We start from the raw sequence: 17176 nt of genomic DNA, 5'->3' as shown, positions 1-17176 counted from the left end.
TGATGGAGACGATCGCTTTCGTCGTCGGGAATTTTATTTCTGGCGCATGATAAAAAAAATAACGCGTAGGAAAGACTGATGTCTGTTTTAGATGATTCCCACCAGGTATTAGTCTGTCCCCGTCGGTCCATGCAGACTGAACACTTGTTGACACCTGAGTCCTTGGCCCAGATCCCCCCCCCCTCCCCCACAGGCTCGTTTTCCTTGTACTTCTGAGCCTTTAAAGTAGTTTTCCATTTCCAATTTCGCTCTAGTCTTTCTTTTAAAGCCAACATTTCTATTTGCAGTGAAGTCACTCTCCTCTCTTGGTCATCATCACTAAAATAAATAAATCAAATGACTTGAAAAACCTTTCGGGACCCCCCACTCAGATTTACAATCTTGTTATGCAACTCTGTGTCGGCCCTTTTGTGTGCTTTTACTTGAGCTAAGTGGGCTCACAAAAGGTCTGGGCATGTTCTCCCTAAAATGGGAACCTGTGCAAAGCAGAACAATTTTCTATTCATAATGTTTACATTTCACTGCGTTGCATATACACGCCACAAACTCATATACTTTGATAAGTCTTTATCTGAAGTGTAATGGAGGTTGTTTACTTCTCGGAGCTGGGATGCGTAACCTCAGACGTTTACTCAGACTGCGTCTTCACCGTTTGTCTCTTTAATCAAATGAAGTTTGAGTTAGATTTCATCAGTTTGGCCTTTTGGAACGACAAACTGAATATTTTTCTGATGCTTCTTGTTTGAAACGATCCATCATCACAAATCCGGCAACATTCTTGGAGCGCCATGCTAATAAATCAGTCGGGCGTTTGTTTGGAAAACCCTCGAAGCCTTTCTCACTCTGTTAATTACAGTATTTATGTATATTATTTTATTTTTTTGGGACCGTTTTTGGGAACCTCGAACCTTGTGTCTGTGATTCTCAGCAGCATTGAACCTTTGGACATCAGTGTTTCATTGCATAGTGTTTGTGTGCTTATGTCGCTGACGGGGGGGGTGATAAGTAAAAGAATTTAGTTGGAATGGCCGGTTCGGTTTCAGTGTCAGTGTCCTGGAATGTGACTTCCTTGTCACTGTGTTTGGCGGGTGGGGGTGAGGGTGGGGGGGGTCAGCGGCCTGAATCTCGCCGACTCCTCACCAGCAGATTCCTCGCTCCGACGGCAAAAACAACTGCTTCCTCAGATACCGAGGCGGCCCCTGTTTGTTTGCTTTTGCTGGTGCTCGTAAAGTGGACGGAGAGATTGCATGAATGAGGGTCCTGCGGCAGGGCCTGCTGACAGGGGAACAATGGAGCGGGAACAATGGCCAGACTCGGGGCCCGTCTGTCCTCATGGAACGACCTCTCCTCCCCTCCCACTTGTGATGTAATGAGTTTTCACCGCGAGGAAGTGGCAGTCCTTCCCTCTCCTGTTTGTGTCTGATCATCAGGATGGCTTTAACGGTCCAGTGATGTCATCTCTTTCGCACAGAATTCCCCTCCGATTTCCTGTTCATCCTGTCTTTGTGTATTTCTCTCTTTCCTTCATTGTCTCTTTCCAGCCATCAGACTGGAAACTTTTTGTCTTTACCCTCGAGGTGACAAAAAACCCCGCTGCCAGTCTTTCCTTCTTTCATTTTCTGTTTGTGCCGTCCTTTTTATTAATGTGTAAAATGTTGCTCCGTGACCTTGCAGGGTCAGGCTCGACGGAGGAAGAACATGACCGAGTTCCTGGGAGAAACCAATATCCCCACACCGGAAGCTCTGGGACAGATCGGCGGCTCGCTGCCGGGGGCCGGACCCGACAGCTGGAAGAACCGCGCCGCCAGTCGCTTCAGCGGCTTCTTCAGCTCCAACGCCGGAGCGGGGCCCTTCGGCAAGGTAACGGACAAAGCCGACCGCGTGAAATCTATGAGGCAGATTGTTCGCGGCGCTTTCTCTCAGCTGTGAAAACTGAGATTCCAAAAGCTGTGCCGACATGTCTCAGAAAGAAAAGAAGAAGAAAAAAACACACATTAAAAAGCAAACACAACAGTAGCAAGCGGCGGTGGGAGGGCGGGTCGGAAGGTCGTATCCCCCGAGTTCTGGTGAGGTAATTTCCCGTCTCGTGTTGTTGGCTCGCATACTTTCCTCTGGAAACGAGTAGGTGGAGGAAAAGCCTCGCTCTGTTCTATAAAACGCTGATTTCAAATGAAAAACTCAGCTTCCAAACAAACAAACTGAAAGGAATAGTTTCACTTAGTTAGTGATACTTTTTGCTTAGCTAAGCTTGCCATGAAGACTCTATCCAAAGATAACACGTCTGACTTCCAGCACCTCAGCTGGTAACTTTACGCAAAGTCCAAAATTGTCATGCCTTTGCCTTTTTAACCGCTGAGGTTTTCCACAATAAATATCATCTTTCATTGGAATGAAGCGCACACGCCCACGCGTTGCCTTTGCCCCGCCCCTCCCGAGGTCACATGTTGCACAGTAGCAGATGTCATGTAGAGACAGTATCTGTCAGTCACCTGTCACCGCCCGTCTCATCTCTATTCATCCCGAGCGTCCCCCCCTTAACCCCTTCAGGGCCAGAGATCTTCACCAGGACCTGGAGGGATGACCCACCGTCAGTGCCTCCTTTCACACAACTATGAAAAGAAAATGTCAATCTTTGATTACTCTACTGCTAAAAAAGTCTTTCTGTTAATCGACAGAGAACAGGAAATTTAAAAAAACTGTTTCGCGGCCCACAAACCTCTGGTCCATCGTCCCCCACTCCCATGTCCTCTATTGTTCAGAGTGGTCTCAATGCACAGAGCTCATTTTCATAACTACATAAGGCCTGCCAGACTGAACAATGGCCTGAATGGCAGCTACTGTTGGGTTTAAGAATTAAGGCGCGAGTCAGGACGGGATTAAAATGCTAATTTGGCGACTCGTCCTCACTTACAGTTTGAACGTTCCGATAAATTGACACACAAAGGACAGAAATTGGACAGTTTATGTTGCGTCTCGTCTCGGGATGTCACGCCGGTCACCTGGTGCAAAACTAAATTAGGCCTTTGTTTAATAAAGCGACCCCGTCTGGTTGCAGGAGGCGGACCGTCTGGAGCAGCTCCAGAGCAAACTGCACTCCTACATGTTGTTCGGGCTGCCCAAGGTGCCGCAGCAGCTCTCCTTCCACCAGGACTCCTGGGAGGAAGAGGAGGAGGAGACCAACCTGGTGCTGGAGGACAGCTGGCAGATGTTACTGGACGACTCGGAGGTACAGCACACGAGGAAGAAAACACGCTGTCGACACACTTCTGGGGGGAAACGATGAATGATGATGATGGTTTAAGACTTGTGTTCTCTGTTGTATGAAACTTGAAGGGTTTTGTGTCTCATAGTGATTGTAAAGCTGAATATTTCTGTTATAATATAATTGGTACAACCGAAGAATCAGAACCATTTATTGACAAAGTAAGTTTGCACAGACAACAACACTAAACAATGAACATGTAACTATAAAATAAAAATAAAAAATATAATAAAGAAATATATATATGTCTAGATAATACAAAAGAAAGTATAAAAATGTAGATAAAAGCAAGTAAATAAGTAAAGATGCAACAGTAAAAAACATAATAAATAAAAAAGACGATGTTAGAGACCAATCTTAACTATTAGAATTCATTTAATTCAACAATCAATTTCTTTAAATTCCTTCTTTTTTTTTTACATTGAATCTTCAAGGGAAAAAATGAAACCTAAATCTGGCAGCTAATTGCTGCTACATGCTAACTAGCATCCTGCTTCCTCGGTAAGCACCGGACTCTTACTTCCTTCGCGCGTCATAATTGCACCGATCAACAAAATGATGATTTTCAAAGTGATTTCCTGTCAGCAACACGACGCAACACGATAACACGAACGCCTCCAGCTGTTAATGTGTACACGGCTAATCAGGTCGGCCAGACCGAGCGACGTCGCCGCTCAGCTGCCACTCGGTCCCTCGTGCTGTACGTCCTCTCACCTGACAGGTGATCCCGTTTATGAGACTTGGCAGACTTGATTTTCTTGATGTTGGCGGGCGATCAAGTAAAAACAATAGTGAATGGTTTTATTTACACGACACATCCCTCACACACAAGTGTAAACATAATATACAGGTTTAAAAAAAAAAAAAAAAGCACGACCCAAACAAAAGCTGCATCAGTTCATGTAAGTTAAATTACTTTATACGTCTGATCAGGATTTTATCTTTCATGAATAATCATGAAGCAAGCAAGCGAGAACATTATTAAATAAGTATTCCAGATATATCCATCTTTAATTCCAATACAAGTGTAAATCTGGAACTTTTTTTTTTTTTTTTAAACAATTTTTGTCACAAATCATGACGTGAAGAAAAGCAGAAAATACGAGTTCTGTGTCTTCCAGTTTAAATCAAAGTGTAAAACAATAAACCAGGTGAGCACATCGTATGGGGTTCTCTTACTTTCAGGGATATGATATTAAAATATGTTTCGTATTCTTAAACATCAACTTTTGTGGCCTTTTGTGTGAGTATATGATCAGATGTTCCAGCCATTAGCAGACGCAGAACGCTCTTTATGACGTATTTTTGGTAAACTGTCAATGTCCGACTTACTATACCTGATATTAACAGGTGTTACAGACTTGTTAATGGGAAGAATCTGTAACCATGTTTGTTATATTTAATAACATGATATGCGTTTTGTGTGTGCAGACACTGACGAGGCGACAGTTCCACCAGCAGGAGGCGATATGGGAGCTGCTTCACACCGAGGCGACCTACATAAAGAAACTCCGAGTCATCACCGATGTGAGTGAACGACTGACTCAAGTCTGGCTGTTGTGTAAGATGAACTAGTGTCTGCACACAGGCAGACACACAATGGAGCCCTTGTTCAGCTTCAAGAATAGAAACCGTCCTTTATCTCTGCTCACGAGGCGGAGTCCAAGAGATTTGACCTGCGATGTGTGAAGCGGTGACCTTTCTCCCCTTCCAAGGCTTTTTGTCGGCATCGTGTGCGATAACGCGTCTTCTTCTTCTTGGCTCTCGCCTGCTGCAGCTGTTCCTGTGCGGGCTGCTGAACCTGCAGGAGAGCGGCCTGCTGACGGAGGTGGAGCCCGCCAAGCTGTTCAGTAACATCCAGGAGCTCGTCCGGCTGCACTCGGCCCTGTGGAACCAGGTCATGCTGCCGGTGCTGGAGAAGGCCCGCCGGGCCCGGGCCCTGCTGGACCCCACCGACCTGCACCACGGCTTCAGGACGGTCAGTTACATCACCTTGTGCTCAAACTATCGCCACAGGTACCACGAAGGAAGGGGTGGAGACATATTTGTTGTCAGAGTAGCGCCCAACACCTCACAGGCACCAAATGGAATAAACTAAACGCACAAAATAAAATAATAAAGAACAGGGATGACAGATATACGACAGATACGGCGTGTTCAAAGTATGTGTGGTGTACATAAAGCGTAAATTAGCATAAATGTGAATGTGTACAGGGATTCATTCTTCCACAGAGGATCTGGCCAGAGGTGATTTGTTGTCTAGTCTAACTGCCGTGGGCCTGAAAAAAGACAATAAAATATTTAAAAAAACATGCTCAGCTCCTGCGACAGGCGGCTACTGGCACGGCGCCATCTTGCAGAGGAAGTTTACTACAAAGCTCTTTATAGTTTGGGGCTAAAACGTCGTTTAACAAGCCGGAGGTCAAACTCACCCACCTGGACCACATCTAGAGAGGTTACAGTTTGGCTTATGAACTGTGTCTTAAGGGGAAAAACAATGATAGGGAGCCAATAGCAGGCAATAAAAGGTCAATAATAGAACTGATGACATCGAGTGAAATGATAACTGTACATCTAATCTCTTTGAACCCAACAACAATATGACTTTAATACTTTTATATCAGCACGTTTTGCATTTACTGTCAGCACTGATTGGACACCCAAATAAATAAAATATATTTCTTTTGAATTTTACTTTAGTCAAAGTTTTGAATGGATCACTTACTTACTTTTTCATTACTTAAAGGATCTGAATAATTCTTAATTTTTACTTTGATAAACTTGTTTGTTCATAAAATATACAATTATAGTATCGTTTTCACCAGCAGGGAGACGGGAAACCTCCCATTTTATGACTAATATAAAATCATAACAGTGTCTGCTTCGGGCTGAGCTGTAAGTAAACATTTCCCCCTCGCCTCGATGTCGGCACGATCTCTGACGCACGTCTTTGTGTGTCTGTGTGTTCAGTTTGGCTCCAGGTTCCAGCCGTACATCCGCTACTGCATGGAGGAGGAGGGCTGCATGGAGAGCATGCGGACGCTGCTCAGGGACAACGAGCTCTTCAGGACCTACGTCACGGTCAGTCCTCTCTCTCTGTGGAATAATCCCAGATGCTGCACGACGCACTCCTCTTCATTTGTCTTCACGTTTCCGGCCCGCTAAATGTTTGTGTCTCTCTTCAGTGGGCGGAGACCCACAAGCAGTGCAACCGCCTGAAGCTGGCCGACATGTTGGCGAAGCCTCACCAGAGGCTGACCAAATACCCGCTGCTCCTGAAGAGCGTCCTCAAGAAGACGGACGAGCCGTCGGCCCGGGACATCGTCAACAGCATGGTGAGGACTGCCACGCCCATTTCAAGTCCCAGCATGCCCCATTCAGACAATCTTTTGGCATAAAATATGTATTTTTATTCCATTTTTGAACCGAATGACACAGTTTTTTGACTGAAACTTCGTCCTAACAGACCAAGACTTTGTTTTATTTTGATTTTTGTTGCAGATTACGATTTCTTAGGTCCAAATCTTTCAAAAAAAAGAGTCCTATTAACGCTCCAGGAGGCATTTTTGGGGAATCTGGCTCATATCATGCTGGATGTTCATAGTTATGATCGAAAAATACCTTTTTAAAAATGATTTTTTGCAAATATACATTTTTTTTCCAAGACTTTGCTGAACAAACACATACAACAAACACAAGTATTGTAATTAATTTGGGGTTCCTAAGACGTCTCAAACACAGAGAAAAAGGAGGTGTGGAGACAAAATTGGTTCCAGTTTTTAACGGGTTAATCAAGTACTGGACTCGTGTACACGTTCTGAGGTACTTGTACTTCACTATCTCTAGTTTGCAACGACAACAGTAAAACCCTGAGTTGTGTGTATAACAGTATAACACTGTTTATGGTTTATTTGATAAGGCGACAGGGCACATTAATAAAACATTACTGTAAATGTGCCAGAGTTCAGACAACAGGCTGTTTTTCATCTGTACTCCCGAGAGGCAAACATAAATAAGATTAAATATACAAGATTTAAAAAATCTTGGACACTTTATAATGCGTGAACAAATAGAGTGAGAATATATTAAAATACATAGTATCATCATACAGGAGCCATCGTCGAGGACTAACAAGAGACTCAAACATTCAACAACAAAGACAAACAACAAAAACATCAAAGCAAATAAAATGAGGGATAACTATGTTATGGGGACATTTTTCTACATTGATTTTATTAAAATATTTATTAAAACATTACAAATATCAAATGTTTCAATGCAGGACTTAGTAACAGATTATTTACAGTGTACTAATACAACAGCTCATTTAATTGCTTATATTCTTTCAGTTTTTATAGTGTAAAGTGCATCGAGTAGTTTCTTAAAGCGCTCCACAAATACAGTGAATATGGCGCTCTGTTCCTTCACACTGATAGAACGGGTCTGAGTGTTTTTCTGTGTTTTCCCTCCTCGAGGTGGCTGCTGTCGAGGGCTTCATCAACAGCGTGGAGTCTCAGATGCGTCAGCGTCAGGAGCAACAGAAGCTGGCCACCATCTCCGCTCGCATCGACTCCTACGAGGCTGTAGAGGGCGGCAGCGAGGAAGTGGAGAAGGTAGGAAACCGTTTAGTGCTCCAGTGCTCTCCCACAAACAAAAAAAAGCTGTCAGGTATGAAACTTATTGTCTTTTCCCCTTGTCAGATGCTGAAGGAGTACAACCGCTTCGACCTCATGGCTCCCATGAGAGGAATCTCACCGGAGGAGACTCGACAGCTGCATCTGGAGGGAGCGCTGAGGATGAAAGAGGGCAAAGACAGCCGAGTAAGACCGACTCTCCTGATGAGCTCTCGTCCTGTCTTTACACTCAACAACTGGTTTCTCACTTTGCGTCACTGTCGCCTCGTATTTCACATAAGACGGTCGACCTGTGAGAACAAAGATAAATGTTTGGATCCGACCTGAGACCAGTTTCTCTCCTCTGTAGATGGAAGTCTACTGCGTCCTGTTCACCGACCTGCTGCTGATCACCAAGCCAGGGAAACGAGTCGAGAAAGTCAAAATCATCCGCCAGCCTCTCCTCATCCACAATGTCGTCTGCAAGGAACTCAAAGACCCCGGTGAGTGCTGGGATGAAACTCGGATTCATGTATTATTCATAATTGAACCACTTTTTTGACATATTTTAAGAGGAAAAAAGATATGAGCAAATTGGACAGTGGAAAAAAACCTGTTCTGAAATGGAAAGATGTTCCTTGTTTCATGCAACCAGCAAACATTTAAGATTTAATAGTGTTAGTGTCACCATGAAGCTATAATAATGTAGCAGCAGTAGAAGGATTCAGATCCTTGATTTCAGTAAAAGTAGATAAATGTTCCTGTCTGTGTTTTTCTGTAATGATGTTTTTTTAGTATTGCTGCTGCATTAATTTGGATGTTGCATTTTACTGCTGTAGATGTTTTGTGCTGATTTTGGTATTTTAATCTACAGCAATGCATCATATTTCATTCAGTACATGTGTAAATGGTTTCATTCCTCCACTGCAGAATACTGATCTATGATTATTACCTGCTTACCAGGATTCAACTGCAGACATAAAACTGGAAAATTAGCCTCCAATTTTTTTTCCAAATGATGCTGATTTTCATTCATTTTGTTGTCTCTTTCCGTCTGTGTAGGCTCATTCATCCTCATCTACCTCAACGAATTCAAAAGTGCAGTGGCAGCCTACACTTTCCAAGCCAACAGCGCCACCCAGGGGCGAAGCTGGATCGACGCAATCTGCAATGTCCAGGTTGGAGAGGCGCTCCATATTTCATTTGAGAGAATAAGATTGACATACTTTGCATACTTAATGTGCCCGTATATTAAATGATGCTGCAGAACCAGCTCCAGAGGCTTCGCACGGAGGAGGGCCTCCGGCAGCAGAACCGAATGAAGAGGTGCGAAGGCGAAGAAGAGGATGAGGAGGAAGACGAAAGCAGCAACTCCACCACAAGTTCCCCGTGCTTCCGGCACAAAGAGCAGCAGAACTCGAGGTACGGCAGAGTTCCACCTTCACACATGTTCACTTAGTGATTGTAATGTCTGTCGTAGTCGTAGAAGTAGTGCGACTGAAGGCATCTACCGTGCACATTCTGAACTTAGTTTTAAATGGCCGAACATGACGCCAAAAGCACAATAACGCCGGTCAAACTGATTTGGGGTCTTAACTATCCACTGAACCGATCCAAACCTTTTCCTTTCAGTCAATCCGATGGTTCTACTGAGACGCTGTCAGTGATGGACATCGACGAGCCGGGCGACCACCAAGAGCTTCCCTCCCCGAACATGAACCTCCAGGGAACCAGTAAGAAAGACTCGGACGCGGTGCCGGCGCCCGAGGTCCAGCAGTCGCATTCCCCGAGCGCCCGCAGGGTTCACGCCCGCGTTTATTCTGAGCACAACCAGGAGGCGGCGCCCGGCGGCGAGGAGATGGATCCTCAGTGTCGCTCGCTCTCCATGGACAGCGCCTACGGTACCCTCTCTCCCGAATCCCTCCTGAGAGAGCTTCAGCCTCAACCGGGCCAGAGTGAAGGAGAGGAGGACGAGGGAGACAGGGAGGTCGAGGAGACGGAGCAGGAAGAGACGGTATTCGAGGAAGAGGAGGATGAGGAGGATTCTGCCTCACTGGGGTCCCAGCTGTCGGTCGTCCAGTCCTCTAAACCTCGCCGGCGGCCTCACGTTCAGTCGCGGCTCCACTGCCTCCAGAGGTTTTCCTCTCTGGCGTTATCCCGCTCCGAGGACAATCTGCTGCAGCGCCTCCACGGTAGAATCCCCGTCTCCCACACGGACGCGCACGGCGCCGAGGCGCAGGACCAATCGCAACGCAGCAACACGGACTCGGACTCGTCGCCGCCGCCGGTGCTGCTGCCGCACAGCAGAAGCCTCACCGAGTTGGGCAAAACCTGCTTGGAGCTGTATTCCAGTGACCTGGACCGGTCCGGCGACTGCTCGGGCGCGCCCGCCGACAAACTCTGCGCCACCCTGAGGAGGGCGGAGGCCAAGCGCGGCGGCGGCGGCCAAGCGAGAGGAGCGCCCGCCGAACAACGCGAGGGCGGCGAGGACGACGACGACGAGGAGTCTCAAAGCAACAGCTCGGACGGGGAAACGGCTCCGCCCGCCTGCGTGGAAAGGATAAACGAGTCCACGGCCGCCGGCGATTCGGGGGAGGTGTCGCTCAAGAAGAAGAAGTCGCCGGCGCAGCAGCACAAGAAGCTGACGCTCGCGCAGCTGTACAGGATACGCACCACTCTCGTCCTCAACTCCACACTCACTGCATCGTAAGTCCTGATACCAGTTTATACATTCACTACATTAAGAGGAAAAGTATTGTTAGTTTTCTTGCCAAGTTAGAGGAGACGATGGATTTTATTCTCATGTCGAGAGATGAAGAAACAGACACTTGTAGTGTAGCTGCTCCTCTGACAGATGGTCTTGGACTTTAACTGATGAATTTTTTTATGTTTTTATTCTTTACAAAAACCTAACTTTATTATAAAAACCTACCTAAGAACTCGTTCCTCTTCAGGGGAGTGATAAACCGTTTCTTAAACATTCCGTATTGACCGGTACAAACTTAATTTTTAGCCGTTAAACAGCGAACTCCGACTTCCGGTTTGACCGTATTTTTCTCCTTCAAAGTAAAAGCACCTTACAAAAAAACATGAAACCAAATACATGCAACAAAAAACAACAAAATTAATGGCCAAACAGTTTCTAACTAAAGCACACATTGAGTTACTTACATCAAGTTTACCAAAATGTTGAATTATTGACAGTTTTATTGAATTCTGTTCTAAATTTAGCACGTTTTTACTGTTTATATGTGTCTGACTTTTGTTTTTTTTGTCTCTTTCTAGGGAAGTATAACCACTCTTTCACACAGCTGACCTGTGGCACGTGGGCTCAATAAGAAATAACACTTGTTTTGCTTCACTGGACTGAATTTCTTGTGACACAAATGCACTCTCTCTCTCTCGCTGCCCTCTCCCTTCTGGTTGCTTTTCTTTTGGACACTGATAGTACCATTTATTATTTTTTTCTTCATGACAACATTTATTCCGTTGCTGTTGCATTGGTTTTCCGAATTTCTTGAGTGGGAGGGAGAGGCAGAGAGACATGAACTGCTTGCACTTTGCAGCGGAAGTAGCATTATAGGAGGTCTGGGACATGGAGGTGGACCTGATGGGGGATCGTGCACCAGAGGAGGGATGGAGTTCTGCATCTTCTCAGTAACGAGAGTCAAAGAGAGTCTTGAAACTGCTCTGCACCTACAACATCTTCCTAATATTTATACTACTCCTGGTTTGCTTTAACAAAAGAAAAAAAATTGCACAGTTATTATATATGTTAAGTAGAAGAATCACTAAAGAGTGAATTTACAATTACAGTCACACAATGAATTAGAATGTATCGTTTTGACGTCTGCTCGCGAACAGATGATTGTGTGTGTGTGTGTGAATGATCGTCTCGTGTGTGTGTGTGTGTGTGTGTGTGAACGATCGCTCGGTCCTCCGATTCCTGACTGAACCAGAACTGATTCCCATCTCCTGTGAATATGCTAAACACACCCAAAGATGGAAGGAGCCAGTAGATTACCAACAACCAAAGAGGTCCAATTGTGTTTCAACAGATTTCTCAGATGGACTTCTTCTTCTTCTTTTTTTTTTACTGTTCTGGTATGTTGAACTAATGAGAGTTGAGTGCCCCCCCCCCAAAAAAAAAAACTTTGACTGAAGAAGCACAACTGACAATGTGGTCAGAAGATAAACACACAAAAAAAAGATGTCTACACTTACTGTATGTAGTACTGCCTGTGCACACTTCATAAGAAAGAGGTTTATTCTGTCATGAGTGAATCACATGAACGCAGCTTTTCCCGAGAGATTCACACTGACGGACGACGTTTCAGATCAGCGGTTCAATAACCGTGTTCCAAAAACATCGCCCGAACCAAAATAGGTTGACTGTTTACTTTTATTTTTTTTTTGTTAATTTGTAATATTTATTATGCTTGCTATGTTTTATATATAAGATATTGTTTATATTGTTTGCTTCCATGATTTGTACATTTGTTTTCGTTGATGTAGTCTTAATATTATTTTTTTCTTGCCAGGCATGACTGTGCTACGAACCAAAATTTTGTGTTTCCTCTTTCAGGAATAATGTTAAAGTGTCTTACAGAATAAAAATGCTAAAATACTTTATCCCTCTTTTAATGGTTTAATCCATTGTAATGGAGTGATTTGAGGGGGAAAGCTGCATCTGAATGGCATTAAGCATTAAAAACTACATGAACTGGTTGTGCGGCTCTCGTCTCATGTTTGTAACACACAGCAGCTGCAGAAATAATGTGCAGAAGAAAAATACACCAGAGAGGTTTGTGTGTCTCATTGTTAAGCTGAACCAGTTGCTTTGGTTCAACAGTCTTATTAGAGTTTAAGTTATTGGGCATTTATCTAAAGTAAAATATTAAATAAGAATAGTGCATGCATTCAAATGTTAGAATAGTGTATCGTGAAAAAGCCACATAGTAAGCCATCATTAAAACCTCCTGGTATACAATGTCATGAAAAAGTAATTTTAAGGAAATCATACAATGCCATGTCACAAGAAGTTATAAAGAAGTGACAATATGTCATGAAAAGAGGAAAATGCCTAGCAGGACGCCATTCATGCCAAACGTACAGCATATGTCATTTAAAAGAATATTGAACATAATTGTACAGTTTGTCATTACATAGTTAAGTATGTCGTAAAAATGTAAAATAGCACAGGATGTCGAAAAAACATAAAAATGATAGTCATAAAATAGTATCCAATGAAATGTAGATAGTATACGATGCCGTAACAATGTAGATATGTCATAAAAATTGCATAAGTGTGTGTGTGTGTGTGTGTGTGCTCATCATGAAACAGGTCTTAATCAAAGTGTGTTTAAAGTAGTAGAATTATTTCGGGTTACTCAGCGTTCATCTGCTCAGTTTAGTTCCTCCGTCAGATCACATCTGTTCCAGCTGTCCGTCTGCTTTGAGCGTCTCCCTCCGGTTCCCAGAAAATGTAAAATGTGACTTGTGTTTCTCACACACACACACACACACGGGACGTGCAGCCGTGCAGAGCGGGGGCCCGATGGCCCGCGGCAACATCATGACCAAGGTGTATTTACAGGTGATTATATCAGCTAATCGGTGGATTACAGCATGTTGAGTCCACACAAGCCTCTAAGCTGCAGAGGAAAGACAGTGCGGTCCTGTGGGATTTTCCCTTTAATCTGGTCCCAGAACGAGGCACGACCCCGCCCGCTCTCACATCTGGCCCGTTGGGATTTACCGTTGTAATCCTTGATTTTTAAAACTATTTTATTATGCTTCATCTCCGATACGCAGGACTTTAATTATTAAAATGCAGCTTTCTATTTTAGCGGCAGAGTAATTACACATCCTTGTTCTATTAGCCTTCGCTAAAGGAAGTAATGCGGTTGTGCCACAAAAGGCTAAAGGCTAAAGTCTGGCTGCATCACATAGATTATTTTCAGGTGTAGGTTATGGCTACCTGGCACCTCTCTGGTGCATTTTAAACCAGGCTGCAGCTTTAACCTTTAGAGACATATTGATTGTCATTTAGGAGAAACATAGATAGCGGTAGTTGAATTCATAAAGTGTTCACGCATGTGTGTCGTGTGCACGTCCCTGCTGGAAGTGTACACTTTATACAGATGATGGGGGCAGAGATGGGGTTAACACCACCTGCTGTGGCAGATGTCAAAAACCATGCTGTAAAAAATGTCCGATTAACACAAAAGGGGCACTTTGGCAAATCCTGATTATCGGAGCACTTTCGTTTATTAAACGCCGCCAATCCCCTGTACTCTTTTTGACCGGGCGGATTAAAACCAGGTAGACACCATTGTCTATCTAAACAATCCCCTCTTTAAGCTCTCGCTGTTTCCTGGTGCCCTTGCCGGGCCCGGCTGGCTGGTTGCCTGCCTGTAATCTCAGTCGGGGGCTTATAGGTCACTACAACCACTACACATTCCCATTCATCAACATCATCCCCTTTAGAGGGGGCTAGGTGATTGGATTTAGGACATGTTTTACAGGGGCGGGAAAAAAAAAGAAGAGAGAACAGCGAACTAAAGCGTGTTTACAAGAGCTGTGCTGTGAAAAGGCCCACGGACGAGTGACAGCCATATGGAATGGATCACCCCCCTGTGAACATCTGCCCTCGATCAGTACCACACACTGCCATCAGGCTCTGACCTTCACATGGCGTACGGGAACATCTGGCCCCTCTCTGTTCTCGCTGACCCCTGCAAACAGCATTAAACAGACAAGTAGCTGCAGGGAAATCCATATGGGACCTCATGCAACGCAGTGAGATGAACACTAACTCTCAATCAACTGTCATCTTTGAAACTCTTCAAACTCACTTTGTATGGCTTTTTATGAAACCAATGTCCTTATAATGGATCCCTTAGATGTGTTTTCTTAAAGATTTGGGAGTACTGGACATTTTGCAGTTGAAAAAAAAGTGAACTTGCGTAAACTTTGAAATGGAAACACTGGTTCATGATGACCTCAGATCTAGTTTTGGCATTTGTGCATCACCGTTCTCTTGTTACGGGCCAGGCTGAGTTATTAGTGTTGCTCTATTAGCTAACATACTGGACTGGCTGTTTAAGGTTTATTACCTCAGATGTCTGCATCTTCCAGGGATGGAAATTTCTTCAATTCCTGCTGTCGGCTAGAATTCAGATGTGCACATACTTTACCATGTTATACTACTTTATACTTCCAGGGAATATTGTATTTTTTTTTACTTCATTACATGTATTTGACAAGCGTAATGACTCTAGTTACTTTTAAGGTTTGATTGATTTTTTTTGTGTGCACATGAGCTGACAAAATACAACACATTGTTAAAGATAGTATCAGAGGGTCAAAACCTTTTGGGCTTGTGACCCTCCACAAAAAAAAAAGTTGTTTGTTCCACCAATCAGTGATTTCCCGCTCAGATAGTTTCTTTTAAAAAGCTGTTTGAGGCTCAAAGTCGTAAAAGTGTCCAATATGTTTGCGAAACAGTCAAAGTAAAAAAGGGACATCTTGTCTTCGAGCTACAAAAGAATAAAAAAATCAACAATATGATCAGTAATCAGTCGCAATTGTCTGCAAAATGATTACATTCAGTTTGAATATTCGAGGTACATTCAGCTGATAATCCTTCTTTGCCTGGATTCAAGCAGGATGTTACATGCAGGACTTTAACTTTTTGGTAAAATATTGGACTATTTTTTTTCCATCGCAGGTCGGTTTGGATGCATCGATGTAATTGGATCACGGCTGCTTCCTTTGCTTGTTCCCCCCTCGCAGCGCTTAGCAAGGTGACAATGTATTGCCAGCTGCTCTCCGGCATAAATTAATTTCACAAAGACGTGGCATATGCTAGACGGATCAAATGTCTTTATCCTGGTAAAAGTTGTGGTGTTTTCTAAATCGAAGGAGCATAAGGTCCCACTTTCACGTGACAATATAAACTCCTCACCTCAATAATTGTATCGGCTTATAAGAAGCTTACTGTAATTACAATATTGTCTTTTTTAGAGCAGCAGCCTAAAAACATGACATACAAATCACCCATTTCGAAATTAAATGGAAACTCATTCAAAGACAACACACACCAGAGGAGGACAGAGGGATTAACACGTGTAAATCCAGAGCACATTTAATATTTACAGCACAATCACGCAATTCATTTGACGATGTGTTGTGTGTCTAATACCTGAACTGACTGGCCCTCCAGCATCATTATCACCGGTGTGTGCGCACAGGAAGAGGAGAAGCAGGGAACGGGGGCCGTTTACAAGTTTAAAACTCCTGATCCAAATGTACGGTGGCCCTGAGAGGTCAACACACTGCAACATAAGAAAACACAAACAAATAGACACCAAAAGCACTTGTGGTTTCTGTTTGTGAGTTATGATGTTATTAAAAACAGATGGTTAGTGGTGTAAGAAGATAACTTATAGTTTAAACATTGTGATAGCAAATTCTGATATTATTGCAGATATCTGTTGCCTTCCACTCAATGTTATAAGATCTGAATCATGTGGTCAAAATGAGTGATAGCTTACTTTAATAATTTCATGAACCCCAAACCATGTGCATCACTTTAGTGTAATCAGTTTCAGCTGCGTACATTTGCGTCTGTTGTCTTGATTTGCATTGTGTTGAGCTCTCAACACCCACCATACAACTGTAATCCATCATGCAAAGTTACATATCTGTACTGTAACTAATTGCCTAATTGTAATAATTCATAAATCTAAAATAGGGGGGAAAAGACCTAAAAATGGGGTCATGTGTCAAACCCTTGGCTAATTGTTTGCGACAAATGCGACAAAGTTATAAAGATATAACAAGTTAAAGCCAGGTAAAGTCCACGTTGGAGTTAGATGCAATTACACATTAATGCATTACTAATATACCCCAGTAATAAATTTGGCCTACAAATGAATCAGAAATGTGACATTCTGCATAATGAGTTTACTTTTGTACCTTTACCATTCACTTTTTGAAATACAGGACTTTTACTCACAACAGAGTATTGCTACACTGCGTTAATAGTATTTTACTGTGGTATCAGAACTTTTACTATCGTAAAATACTTGAGAACTTGCTCCACTGCTGGATATATTTCATGTATATTTCTAGGTATTTACTAGCATCAAATTGCTCCTTTTAGGAACTACACGAAAATGAGACGTTCACGGTCACTTTCAATAATGAGTATAACTCGCACTCGCTTTAAAAAAATTCTTATTTTCCATTACAGCGGCAAGACGTTACATCCTGAGGTTGAACTGTAAGATGCTGG

The 17176-nt window shown here is 43.4% G+C and overlaps 1 protein-coding gene across 3 annotated transcripts in view; it reads left to right on the top strand.

The window, feature by feature from the left end:
* Nucleotides 1–12603, top strand: part of plekhg5b (pleckstrin homology domain containing, family G (with RhoGef domain) member 5b) — a 62302-nt gene extending 49699 nt beyond the window's left edge. For all 3 annotated transcript variants that reach the window (XM_068597083.1, XM_068597085.1, XM_068597084.1), the window contains 13 exons: nt 1675–1860; nt 3056–3226; nt 4694–4789; nt 5040–5240; nt 6233–6343; nt 6448–6597; nt 7738–7875; nt 7963–8082; nt 8246–8378; nt 8938–9053; nt 9143–9297; nt 9508–10581; nt 11161–12603. In XM_068597083.1, coding sequence (XP_068453184.1) covers nt 1675–1860; nt 3056–3226; nt 4694–4789; nt 5040–5240; nt 6233–6343; nt 6448–6597; nt 7738–7875; nt 7963–8082; nt 8246–8378; nt 8938–9053; nt 9143–9297; nt 9508–10581; nt 11161–11170 — 2661 coding nt within the window. In that variant the 3' untranslated portion in view covers nt 11171–12603. The remainder of the gene's footprint in view (nt 1–1674; nt 1861–3055; nt 3227–4693; nt 4790–5039; nt 5241–6232; nt 6344–6447; nt 6598–7737; nt 7876–7962; nt 8083–8245; nt 8379–8937; nt 9054–9142; nt 9298–9507; nt 10582–11160) is intronic.
* Nucleotides 12604–17176: the final 4573 nt, after the last annotated feature.

The sequence above is a fragment of the Clinocottus analis genome, unplaced genomic scaffold (assembly GCF_023055335.1).
Source record: "Clinocottus analis isolate CAN_PGR_092001 unplaced genomic scaffold, fCliAna1.0.p SCAF_4, whole genome shotgun sequence".
Taxonomy (NCBI): domain Eukaryota; kingdom Metazoa; phylum Chordata; class Actinopteri; order Perciformes; family Cottidae; genus Clinocottus; species Clinocottus analis.
Note: the sequence above shows the minus strand (reverse complement) of the source record. Positions and strands in the feature narration are given on the sequence as shown.